General features: G+C 52.8%; 5 protein-coding genes across 5 annotated transcripts; 4 read left to right on the top strand and 1 right to left on the bottom strand.

Annotated features, from left to right (window-relative positions):
* Positions 1-402: 402 nt before the first annotated feature.
* Positions 403-3296, top strand: LAESUDRAFT_749503 (uncharacterized protein; the record flags this gene model as incomplete). Its single annotated transcript, XM_040911559.1, has 12 exons — positions 403-533; positions 563-577; positions 845-1019; positions 1051-1254; positions 1309-1374; positions 1496-1533; positions 1724-1924; positions 2064-2083; positions 2233-2377; positions 2567-2697; positions 2875-3132; positions 3190-3296. 12 exons carry the CDS (start codon positions 403-405, stop codon positions 3273-3275), a joined length of 1470 nt encoding a protein of 489 aa, XP_040764875.1. The 3' UTR covers positions 3276-3296.
* A 365-nt stretch (positions 3297-3661) lies between these two features.
* Positions 3662-4674, top strand: LAESUDRAFT_749504 (uncharacterized protein; the record flags this gene model as incomplete). Its single annotated transcript, XM_040911560.1, has 2 exons — positions 3662-3844; positions 3899-4674. A coding segment is annotated over exon 2 (762 nt), but the record flags the coding sequence as incomplete, so codon positions are not given.
* Positions 4675-5407: 733 nt separating this feature from the next.
* On the top strand, positions 5408-6978 carry LAESUDRAFT_725040 (uncharacterized protein). The gene is made up of 3 exons (XM_040908744.1): positions 5408-5530; positions 5590-6390; positions 6444-6978. The coding sequence occupies exons 2-3, from the start codon at positions 5610-5612 to the stop codon at positions 6674-6676; spliced, it is 1014 nt and encodes a 337-aa protein (XP_040764877.1). The 5' UTR covers positions 5408-5530; positions 5590-5609; the 3' UTR covers positions 6677-6978.
* Positions 6979-8337: 1359 nt separating this feature from the next.
* On the top strand, positions 8338-10681 carry LAESUDRAFT_698929 (glycoside hydrolase family 28 protein). The gene is made up of 17 exons (XM_040906363.1): positions 8338-8602; positions 8670-8686; positions 8742-8799; positions 8853-8876; positions 8934-8977; positions 9027-9097; positions 9163-9196; positions 9259-9375; positions 9425-9467; positions 9539-9622; positions 9677-9824; positions 9880-9925; positions 9983-10029; positions 10095-10181; positions 10241-10310; positions 10365-10534; positions 10611-10681. The coding sequence occupies exons 1-16, from the start codon at positions 8422-8424 to the stop codon at positions 10383-10385; spliced, it is 1092 nt and encodes a 363-aa protein (XP_040764878.1). The 5' UTR covers positions 8338-8421; the 3' UTR covers positions 10386-10534; positions 10611-10681.
* Positions 10682-10830: 149 nt separating this feature from the next.
* Positions 10831-12354, bottom strand: LAESUDRAFT_773080 (mitochondrial carrier; the record flags this gene model as incomplete). Its single annotated transcript, XM_040913809.1, has 7 exons — positions 10831-11137; positions 11192-11659; positions 11750-11886; positions 11945-12066; positions 12128-12166; positions 12223-12267; positions 12327-12354. The coding sequence occupies 7 exons, from the start codon at positions 12352-12354 to the stop codon at positions 11074-11076; spliced, it is 903 nt and encodes a 300-aa protein (XP_040764879.1). The 3' UTR covers positions 10831-11073.
* Between the last annotated feature and the right edge of the window lie 96 nt (positions 12355-12450).

The raw sequence follows: 12450 nt of genomic DNA on the forward strand, positions 1-12450 counted from the left end.
GAAAGAGCCAGACTGCGCCTAGCCTCTCGCCATCCAATGAGCAACACGGCCCACCGAGGCCTCGACGGCGAACCCGACCACTCCCAGTCCAGATCCCATCGTCGCGCCCACCCGCCCAATAGCCACCCTCCTGACCTCCCGGGTTCCAGACCTCCATCGCCCCTTGCCTCCCAACCAATCCCCGCCGTCCCGAGGACGCTCGCCCAGATCATGCGCTGCATCGGCCGCAGCCCCGTCTCGCCGGCCGCACTCAGGCTATATAGCCAACGTGGACGAGGAGAGGGTGATGTCATGCACGAAGCCTTCTTAATACAGTCAAGCACCTGCCAAAACCGGACCACGAGTAACACATCAAAGCGCACTTTTCCTGCACGTGGGCATATGCTCTGCAATGGGATCCAAATGTGCACTGGTACAAGTCTCCGCGAGGAACTCCTGAAGCTTGCCGATAGGCGCATCGGAGCATGCCAAATACCGCATCAGGGCCCACCACTTGTCCAGAGCACGCTCATATCCTTCGGCTGCTTCACGCGGTGCGTAGCTCATTCTACACTGCGTGCAGGGCCACTGGCACGGGGTACGTGACGGCGAAAGGAAATGATCTATAGCCGGGCTGCTGTGTTTCGTGTGCACATGGTGAAGGTGTGACCGAACGGATTGCATGACCACCAGAACATCGTACTTTCGGATCACCAGCATCGTACACATGCTATGCCTTGTTCATGCCGCGCTGACACTGTTTCGGACACCCGGTTTCTTGTCCGGATCACTAGGCCAGAGTCGTGTCGATCTATCTCACGTCCGATGCGTATTGACTTCCTCTTGTATCAACGGATCCTCGCAGACGCCGCTCCAGGGGCTGGTCGTTCTGTGATCACGATCCAAAGTCAATGTCCGGTCTTACTGCGGGTGATAGCACGACGCTGATCTCCTTGGGACGGATCCCGGTAGCCAATCCTTCGCCTGCTCCACGCGGTGAGCGTCTCATCACAATCTCTGTGCATGGCCACTGGCACGCGGTACGTGACGGTGAAAGGAAATGATCTATAGGCGGCTGCTGTGTTTCGTGTGCACATACGGATAACGATTAAGGTCTGGCCGAACACACTGCATGACCGCCAGAACATCGTACTTTCGGAGCACCGGCATTGTACACATGCTCCCCCGTTCCTTGTCCGGATCACTACGCCAGAGTCTGCATCGATCTATCTCACGTCTGGTGCCGGATCCCCGCAGACGCCCCTCCAGGAGCTGGTCGTTCTGCGATCACGATCTAAGGCCGATTCCCGGTCTTACTGCGGGTGACAGAACCACGCTGATCTCCCTGGGACGGATCCCGGTAGGAGCGGCATGGAATCTCGGAGCCTTTTCCAGGTGAGTATGAATGGGACGGCGTTAGCACACTGCCGAACGAGCGCACCATCATGTCATAACATTATTCGCCAAAGCAACGGTCATTTCGGCGACGTGCTTTGCTAAAGCAATGCCCGAATAGCCCGCAAAAAAGCCCGAGGCACATACACTCGGCAGGGCGTGCGTAGTCGCAGGTGCTGGCCACGAAATACCGGTGCATTCTAATTATAATCATTCGAGTTTGTATGCTTCAGCCCCTAGCCATCATGAATGGCTGCGGCTGATTCATGATCATGATATACGCATCGGTCTAGGCCAGCATTTCTTGATCCTCCTTCGCCTTCAAGCCTGAGCTTCACTCTCCGCACAGCCCCTTTCGTGCCATCGGAGTCGCGAACGCCTGCATGCGTGTAAGCCGGAGAAATGTGACGCTCCAGGGAGGGGCGGGAAATACAAATACGCCGCACGGGTACAAGGTGACGGTCCGGCCAGCAGCTATTGATCTGCTTGAGAAGCATGCTGCTGCCGGCATCCGCGGGTCTTGTGCGGACGTGCTGTGCGCGCAGGAACGGTGCGCTCCAGAACAGAACGTGGGCCCTGTGTGGCTGCCTAGACCTAGGGCAGTGGGGAGTGGATAGTCGCTGCGAAAGCATGAGGACGCGCGTGCGTGGATTCGCCACCGTAGAGTCGTGTATCTCGGCGGTGCATAGCATCAAGAACCGTACTGAAGGTCAGTGTTGACTGGACTCGCGCCCTGCTCACTACCAGGCACATTAACGGCGGTTACTGCAGCCGGTTGCCTCGCCTCGCCCGTTGAGGAAGTCCAAATCGTTCCTATGCCGTAAAATCAGTTCCTGACCTTGTCCTCGCCACTACGAGACTTACTACGGCGCGGCCCGATCGGGTTCTCGCCGCCACAAATGAAGCAAGCATTCAGCTCGATCGCTCCACCAACACTTGCGCATGGATACGTCGTTCGCGGCAAGGGCGACTTTGAGCCTGCAAGGGATTGCTCTCGACCATTGTGAGCTATCGCAAGTTATTCGTGCACGCTTTCGGTTCTCCGCTCTATGCGTCCGGAACCTGTTCTGGTGTTACGCTTTTGAAGCGGATAGCCATCGCACTTTGCCGGACTGGCAACAGTGAATCGTGCTTCCATAAAACATTCAGTTCTTCGATTCGGGGCCTAATATTTCGCACTGGCTCTTCACAGGTCCATTCAGACAATAGCTTTGTATTCGAGCAGGGTGAAAGATCGAGCTTGCATCCAAGAATTGAATACGTTCTCTGCAGAGCAACCACGTCTTACCGGAAGCTATATCTGTTCGCCAACGGGTGGGTATGGTATGTCTAGCCATAATAACTCGAGATGTAACCTTCACCCGTCGCTGTACCCCAGGTTACGTGCCGGTATCCCGGGGATTCTACTGCACCTGGTCATGGGGCCTTTTTCGTATTCCAGCGGACCACATACGGAATCCTTAGCGAACTGCCATGCATGAGCATCCTATCATATGGCAGCGACCTTCCGGGAAGGTGCTGGACCGGGACCGGTTCAACAGCATTCCCGCACCTCGGGAAGACGAGACTGTCAGCTGTCGTTCGAACTCAGAGCGGGAAGCCATCGCAGTACCGCACTAGCTGCATCCTCGGGGAAGGTCACAGGTCGGCGGCTGATGCTAAGAGCGGAAGGGATATCGCTGAACACCGCATATCCTGTGTGCCGTTTCAGCTTCCATGTGGAGCAATGCTCCGTCAGCAATGGGAAGACAACGAAAGGTAACGGCTAATGTCTCGTACTAGCGTGTTCGAATTTGTACTTCAGCCTTGATATAGCGCATGCGCGGTTTACGCGCTACGGGCAGAGTCCACATATGTATGCTCTGTCGATGGTTGATGCAAAGCACATATTTCATGGCTGAGTCCGCTACGCACTTAAGCGGAATATCAAAGGGCAGTACTAGTTTGAAGCCAAGATGGGCGTTGTATATGGTGTCTCCAATGTCTCGATATTCGATCAATATCATCAATAAATAAAGCTACCAGGACTGCGATCTATCATGTTTTTTTCACGTTATTCTGCCCTGTACATGGGTTTGACTTGATGTGCAGTGCTACATGAAGAACATGAAGAAAATGAAGGAACTAAGCTGGCGACTTACATAAGGTTTAAACGTTGAAATTTCAAACGCTGTCAAAGTTGAGGTTGACTTATAGTAAAGGCGCTCTCTGTGGGAATGACTTTCCCGAGTGAGCGTTGACGTTGATTGAACGTTGAACGCCAGCGCGCCCGCATGCGTAGCTTGGTCGTCACGAATCCATCATACAGAACACAGTGACTGTCCGTCGAACCGCTTGAGCACGTTTGACGTGGTACGCTCACGCATACGCTTCAAGCGCAATTACGCAGATAACTGGTCACCGGTCAATCTTCGTGGCATCTCACAGCAAACACTACGCGAGACACTGGTGGCAAGCTCAGTCGATCGAAGTACGCGTAGCGAACTGCAGTTCACGATGCCATGATAACTCAGTTTCTGTATAGTAGATCGGGAGCCATGGCCACGGACGTGCCCCTGGAGGTTTGGGACCATGTTTTCAAGAATCTACGTGACAACCCTCCAGCCCTCCTCGCTTGCACCCTTGTTTGTCGTGCCTGGCTTCCAATCGCACGCCGTCGAGCCTTTCACAGCATTCATCTCAGCGGCAGGAGCCACCCCAGGCGCTTCGTGCAACTGCTGTACATGAACCCGGATATCTCGTGTCATATCCGCCGCTTAACCATTCGATTTCATGATCATTCCTACGACGAACAAATCTCACAAATCCTTCTGCGTATGGTGTATCTACAGAATCTGTCTTTCACTTCCACCATCACGCTCAGTCATTTGCAATCTCGCTTTCCGTACCGGAGTATCTGCACCGGCGGAGCCTTTGCAACGATCAAGAATTTACATCTAGAACACTTGTCCTTCGCCGGGATGGATCTTCCACGCATTCTTCACTCATGTGTTTGGCTCTCGACCTTGCATTTGGAAGCCATCACTTGGAACTATCTCTACCCAGACGACACACAGCATTTGAAGCTCGCGTTTCCTGTCATACACAAATCAACGATCACCGATCTCTGTCTCATCAGATGTACACCCAATGTTGCCCGATTATTGGTGTCCGGGCTGTTCCAGCTAGAACTCAGCGTCTTAAAGCTAAGATGGGAAGATCAAGCCAAACCTCATGTCTCAGAGATTGCTCGGCTTGCATGCACATCATTGCAACACTTCACGTTGTCGATGCAGGGCATGATCAGAATGAGATTTCCTCGTGCGCATCTTTAGCTCTAGCAATCCCATACTTTGTTTACTGGCGATCTATAGCCCAATTGCCAACTCTTCTGGCGAGTTTTCCCACGCTACGTGTCCTTCGGCTGCAGGATATATTGTTGTTCGGCCCTTTGAGGATACCTTATCAGGCCATCCCTGCTACCGTCGAGGACGCAGTGGGCCTCCCTCTACGTGAATTGCGGATGGACATGGAGATCATCTCCTTGGATGGTCTGGACGTTTTGCATTGGGCACGGCTCGATGCCGCTCTTGCACAGCTAGGCAGGAATGGCTGTCAGCCAGTATTTGGAGCCAAACTCCCGCAGTCTGTCGGGCGAAGAGACTTCCTTGAGTTACTGGCTAGCAAACTTCCGAGCTTGCGGGCGGAGGGTGTACCTTTCAGATTGGTGTGCACCGTCTCCGGCCGCCGCGATGTCAGCTGCGATGTCAGCTCTCAGGAAAGTTTCACGTATCCGTAGAAGGAATCTGATGTAAATCATCTGTGGCTCCGAGAATGGCAGATACCAGATATTTCAAAAGGATTGATTGCAGCTGGCGGTTGTCGCCGGTCGGGGAGAACACTTATTGAAATAAAGCACTATATGATTCTAGCTGCGTGACAAGCCGTGCCGTCCAAGGCCTAAGCGGTTCGACATGTACGTGCCGAAGGCGCACAACATCGTGTCTCACGGTGTGAGGTTCAGCGCTAAGCCTTCGGCCACGCTTTCTCGTATCGCTGTTTGGCTTTGAACACTATCTACAACGAAGGTTCACAAAACTGCTTTTAGACCGCTCGCCTGTTGCGCTGAGACTGTCCGAGTCGTGTTGAGTAGAGGAATTCTCTCTTACCGAGCAATCGAGGTACGCGTCTGAATCGAATGTCCTGAAGCATTTGCAGTCTGAGCCATCATCTGAGCCGTAGATCACTATTCAAGCATGCCTCTGGAGCTGGCTGTTGAGCTGTGGGACAATGTTTTGGAGCACCATTCCGATGATCGTCCTACACTCTTAGTCTGCAGTCTCGTCTGCCAAGATTGGCTTCAGATCGCCCGGAAACATCTCTTCCACACAATCTGCCTCGAAGACAATGTCCTCGAATGCTTTTCGCAGCTCAGTTTTGATATATTGTACCATATCCGTCGCTTGACCGTGAGGACATGCCTTCCACGAGATGCACTTTTCCAAACGTGCCTACCACGATCGCTGCTGCATGCTCAGCGCTTGCACGAACTATCGATCACCTTCCTGGATGTAACCACTCGTGATCTGGTCTCCACACTCCCATTTTCACCGCAGTTGAGGGAGAGCATCTCTTTAGGTGCAGAGTTCGCGTTCATTAGGCTAATCAGCCTACGAAGTCTAGCCATCGATGGCTTGGACCTTCCGCGAATACTCTGCTCATGCCCTCGTCTCTCCACTCTCCGATTGGAAGGCATTAAATGGAAGTACAACTATGACAATAACACGCCTTTTCCCCCGGAGCTCGCATCGATTAAACCGTCGCGCTGTGTGGAGATCACGGAACTCACCCTCGTTGATCACACACCCAACATTTCTCTGTGGCTATTGCATGGGCCTTTCAAGTTGAAGCTTCACACCCTCGAGATAGAGTGGGATGAGGAAACTGCAGACAATAATGACAAGATCATTCGCGCTTGTAGCTCACTCCAGCGGCTCGTGTTGCGGATGTCGAGGTTGAGCAGATTCAAGGAAAGATGTGAGCGCATTTCTTTTACCGTCCACACCTACCCACTTACACGCGACCTCAAGTGCCTCTGCCAATTGTTCAGATGCCCAATCTGCGCCTTTTCCATCTGAAACAGATCCCACTTTTCGACTCCAGACTAATGTTGTCCAGAGGGAACATCATTACTATGATTCTACAGGCAGTGATGAACCACCCTCTTTTCGATTTGCAGATGGACGTGGGACGTCGTAGACCCGGACGATGTTTTTGCCTTTCAATGGCAAGATGTCGACGCCGCCCTTGTGCGTCTGGCTAACAACGACCGTCAACTATTCATTCAATTCAACAAGCGCTCAAACAGAGTCTTTCCTGATTCTGATGAGATTTCAATACGACGTGAATTATATCGACATTTGCTGGAACTGCAGTATTTCCTGGAACTGCAGAGCGAATATGATTTTATTCCTTTAGGCATCAGTTCTACATTTTCAGATGACCACGTTAACGAAAAAGTCTTCAATGTCCCGTAGGCGTGGTTCCTGCCACTTGAAAATGTTTCTCGAGTAATATACCGAGCAGCGCATTTCAAGAAATTATTCAAACATTATTCATCGTCAGCTCCTGAATCGCTTTCGTCTGACGGGATTCATCAGTTCCTTGCTTCTCTATCAAATCATTGTTCTCGACTGCCAAAAGCCTGATGGTCCCTTTGAGCTCTTTTATTGGCAACAACGCGTATGCAGCTCGTCTTCCTGTGGTTGTCATTTCACGAAGGTGTCGTTGAGGGAAACTTGTAAGTTGTACTCCCTCGTTTATATCAGCTACTCCTGAGAAGCATTTCTCAAAACTAGTAGTCAACACGTCTGCCGGAATTGAGGCTGGTTCAATGGAGCAGGAATTGACCAGTACTCGCCGCAGTCCTGCTATGTTCAGGCTCATTTCTACCCATATAACCCAACAACTTTGCTTCGTCCAGTATTCATTACGATATCATTAGTCTACCGCTCTCACAAGCATCAACTGTGCTGCGTTGCCTCCTGCAGTCGTTCAAGGAGCACTGATAGCCAGCATCGAATGGTATAATCTACTTTGCGCAACCCGACATCACGGATGGCATCATTGGAACAATGTGACGTTCACAGCCTTATGCAAGCCCAGAGTCTCCGACTTCAGACTTTTCTAGAGCGAGATGTGCAGTTCAGCTCATGGAAATGCCATAGTCTCCGGTGAGCAAGCGCTCAGCTTCTGCCGCATGAGAGAAAAGGCCATGTTGTATCGCGCGCAGTCTCTTCTACCCAGTCCATGTGATGTGCAGTAGCGATGTTGCTTGCATTGTGAGAACGAAGTGGGGCGGGCCGCGGTGATCCGGCGGCTGTCACAACGTAGCGACTATTCAGTTATTCAGTGGAGGCGAGAACTGACACTGCGGAGTGAATCGGCGGAAACACAGCCCTGCATGTACCACCTGCCGCTTCATTTCTAAACTCTCGATGACTTATTATGAACTACTATAGTTCAGGACTCCGGGGAACCATCCAGGGCGATCTTTCAATTGATACTAATTCGATGGTCATGTTATGAATACCTGCTACCATATTGCACATTTTAGCCTTCGATTCCTGGAGGTGGAAACTGCTATTAATCTATCGACTGGATCATTGGCTTGACGGGCCCTCCTGCAGGTGGTAGAATCCCATGGAGTCCGTGGGGTCTTCCGCTGCCGCGGCCACCCTTGCAAGCGCAATATCGTTCCTGGTCGATGGTCATGGCGTGCACACATTGAACATCGTGGGACAGCACCTGATGATTATTGTTTTGCTTTCATTTCAATTCCCGGCCCGCCACGGGCGGCAAAATGACCTTCTGTGAAAGCGGCATTGTACCACGAACGTTCATTTGACTGATTGCCTCATCGGTGCGCACGTACGGCATCGCGTGGGCTGCAGGGCTGTCCGTAGAACTTCTATGATGTTCAGAGACGTATAAAGAGCTGAAAGAAGAGTCTTCGCGACAAAGCAGCAGAGCCACTGGCACTCTGTCCTCCTTACCGACTGTTTCCTCATGATGTTCTCAGCTTCATCTACTCTAACGGCGATCTTCATTGCGCCTCTTGTCCTCGGTCGCCCTTCAGGCATTGAGACGGCTAAACGCTCCACTTGCACTGTGGATTCGGTTGACTCTGCCTCCGACCTTTCGGATTGCTCGGATGTTGTCATCTCCTCCTTCACAGTCCCCGATGGAGGTGAGTCGCGTTCTCCAGTGAAGCTTGTCCACAACTACCTTGAACATCCCTGCAATGCCTACGACAGAGACTGTTACAATGAGCGTATGTGACCGCGTAGTTTCTCTCGTGCTCTGCTTGTTGATGGGTAACCTGTCAGTTCGCAGAAGGTGCAACAGTCACTATGACAGGCGAAGTCGCGTTCGCTAACACCACTGGTCAGTCATCGCGATTATAGCTGGACTATTGGAATTACTCACATCGTCATTAGCGGACGGTCCATTGATCACGTTTGGTGCGTCTCACCCTCTCATCGCTATCCTTTCACGGATAGTGCCTGATCGGCTGGCAGAGGGTACCGGCATCGCATTCGACGGAGGAGGAAACGCATTCAACGTATGTCTTCTGCGCAGTCGAGATGGCCGCCTTATTAACCATTGGACAGGGTAATGGCGCGGACTACTGGGATGGCCAGGGAACAAACGGTGGGGTGCCCAAGCCCCACCCTTTCATGAGGTGATCCTTCAGTGTTTCCTTTGTAGGGAATATGTTTATGACGAGGATGCGTATTGTGCCTTCAGGATCGAGGCGTCTGGGACATTCTCAAACTTCGTCGTAGGTTCTGCCGTTCATCTTCCGGACCTGCACCTCCGATGCAACGACGCGCTTCCACTTAGGTCTTCAACTCGCCGGCGCAGGCCATCTCTGTAGAGGCTAGTGCAACTCTCGTTATTGACTCGGTCTTCGTCAACAATAGTGCTGGGGACATCGACGACCTCGGACACAACACTGACGTGAGTGTCTTCTTTCTGATTGGGTCGCAGTGCTGACGAGGTCATGCAGGGGTTTGACGTCTCGATGTCCGATTTGACCATCATCAACTGCGGTATGTACTGCCTGCACAGGGCTCAGTTACGCTCGACCTCGCTCATCTGTGATGCGTACCGCGCGTTTTAGTCGTCGAGAACCAGGATGACTGTATAGCGATCAACGACGGCGCTAACATTCTCTTCCAGAATAATACCTGCTCCGGTGGTCACGGTACACCATTACAACGCACGGATAATGTCAGCGAGCTCACATTGCGGCATACAGGGATGTCTATTGGCTCGATCGCCTCGGGAAAGACTGTGTCGAACGTATCTTTTATCGATAATGCTGTTAGCAATTCGATGTACGGCACTCGCATCAAGGTGGACGCAGACGCGACGAGCGGGAGCGTCAGCGGCGTGACGTGGTCTGGGTGAATAAGCATCACTACTCGGTGAAAGGCGGGAGAGCTGACGGGTGCGATGCAGGAACACGATTAGTGGGATCACTTACTATGGCGTCCTGATCACCCAGGTATATGCGTTTGTAGTGCGAACAATATGCGGGCATCTAATCAAGGATGGTTGGCAGTCATACCCCGACAACGACGGTACACCCGGGAACGACACCACAATCACGTCAGTCCCTTCAAAGCCCCCGCATAAGCATAAGCTTGCACTGACAGGCCGTTCGATACCTGCAGTGACGTCAACTTCGTCGGCAGTCCTACCACTGTGACTGTAGATGCTGGTGCTTACCGGGTAACGGTGGATTGCGGGAACTGCTCTGGGTGCGTAATCACTCTGCATCATGGTATTGACTCGTACTGAATAGCTTGATGCGTGTTAGCACCTGGGACTGGTCTGAGCTCACCGCGACAGGAGGCGACGCTGGCACTATCGCCTCGGATGATGCCACGGTGAGACTGCCATGCTGTAGCCTGTTTGGTGAGCTGACTCTAGCTCGCACACAGATCGAGGGTGGTTCCTATTGACTGAAAGTTTGCAACGGTATGAGGTCGAAGCGATGTTCTTCAGGTCTTCGGCTTTTTTTTTCCTCCACGGGGCCTTGCGAGTCTGCAGCAGTGTGTCGCCATTTTGACGTACATTTCCATTATTCATGACAAAATAAATGCATGACTTCCTGCAGCACGGAATGCGTGTTGGAAATTGAATTCATATGAGCTTCTATTACAGAAGGGGAGAAAAGTACTGCTCACGCTTGTCTGTCTGGATCATTGGCGTCGCTTCACATTCCATTCAGCACAATTACATAACGACCTTGCTGTTCACAGTACTGCGCCGGCCGCCCTGACGCAAGAATTGACACATAAACAACTATGCGGGCACCACGAATAGCAATGTGTGTGGCTTTGCAAATAACTGCGCAACATGCAACGTTTCTTGGGTCGGAGCCAATGTTGCGAAAATAAGCAGCCAGATGACGGAGATAGAGGATGCGTTTAAATTAGAGCACTAACTATGAATAGCGTATAGTCTGGACTTGCAAATCGACGTTTCTGGAGCCTATCCTGCAGACTCTGGTATCGATACAGTTGCTCTATTGCATGGTCACCTCTAACTTGCGTATGCGATCACGCGTTGATGCACTGCAGAGCAGCATGCACTGGCAGGAGGTAGAGTCATTGAGACCATGCGCGCTTCTTGCAGGCGCATGTTGGCTCATGAAAATGCGTGCACGATAGCCTCGAACGTCGTGAATGTCACCATATTAACAGGAACAGCCCTACCACGCCGCACCCTCGCATCAGCACGTACAATAACATACGCCAACACTCACCTGATCAGCGTGGGTGCCAGCCCGCGGAAGAACACCCCTAGGCCCTCGGCGCGGTACGATGCGACGATCGTCGACCACGTATTCCTGTAAGGATTTTCAGGCGTTGCGCCGAGCGTGCTCTGCACGCGCGTCTTGACGACATCGAACGGGAAGGTGACGACCCAGCCCGCGATGCCCGCAAGCGCACCGGCGAGCAGCTGCGCGTACCACGGGGCGGTCTCCTGCCCGGGTGCACGCGGCCAGTAGCGCATCGTCGCCTCGTACGCGCCAAAGTATGTGCCATACCCGATGTCGCGCAGTGCGGTGGCGGTGATCCCGCGGTAGAGCCCGGAGAGGCCGTGTGTGCGGAAGATTTGGAGCGCGACGTCGCGCGCGGTGAGCGGCCGTCGCGGGAGGGCGCTGTAGGAGGCGGAGGACTGGAATATCTGCTGCTGAGTCTTGATGAGCTCTGTGGGGGCGGTGATGAGCCTTACAGAGGCAGGCCGGAGGGGGAAGGCGACAATTCAATGAGTTAGTTGACGGCGAGAATGATGTGCTATAATTGTCGGAGGAACGTACGTCGCGATAATCCCGCTTCCCGCCCCTGCTAGCGCGACTTGTGTCAGCGTCGGAATCATATCATCGCTGGACAGCTGAGCCTTCATGAGCAGACGGTAAGAAGCGAACACCAGGCCATTCAGCGGAGCAGCGGTAAGCTAGCAGAAATAAGCCACCGGTGTCAGCACAAAGCGGCCGTGCGGAGGCGACACGTACGAGTGGGGACGCAATGCCTCGAAATATGCCCGTCAGACGCTCTTGCCGCAGAATGGTGAAGAGCGCTTCGAATGTGGAGGTGTACTTGTGAGCCTCAGCAGCGGCTTGGAATCGTACCTTCACTGCATGGTCGAGAGTGACGCGCTCAGCGAGTGCGCCGTGTTTGCTACAAATTGCGCGTACCCGTGTCAAACGGAAAGCCTACCGCTAGGGCGGCCATGCCTGATAGTTCGAGCACATCAGACTGGACGCGCGACTGAGCTGGCAGTACGACTCACCTGCAACCGTCCCTGCGAAAAAGTCCAAGACGGGATCGATCCCCACTGTACATGTGGTGCTGCTTTAGCAGTCAGTCGTACCGTCGATGTGTGTGCATACTGACCTGGTTTGACATCATTATCCACGCCCATACCATTCAGCGATTATAGTCAATAGAACAGAGCAAACATCCAAGTAAGTGTGGGGAGTCTAACGCGGCCGACAACAGTCTATATGCTGTCTTCGGC

Source organism: Laetiporus sulphureus (genome assembly GCF_001632365.1).
Source record: "Laetiporus sulphureus 93-53 unplaced genomic scaffold LAESUscaffold_16, whole genome shotgun sequence".
NCBI lineage: Eukaryota > Fungi > Basidiomycota > Agaricomycetes > Polyporales > Laetiporaceae > Laetiporus > Laetiporus sulphureus.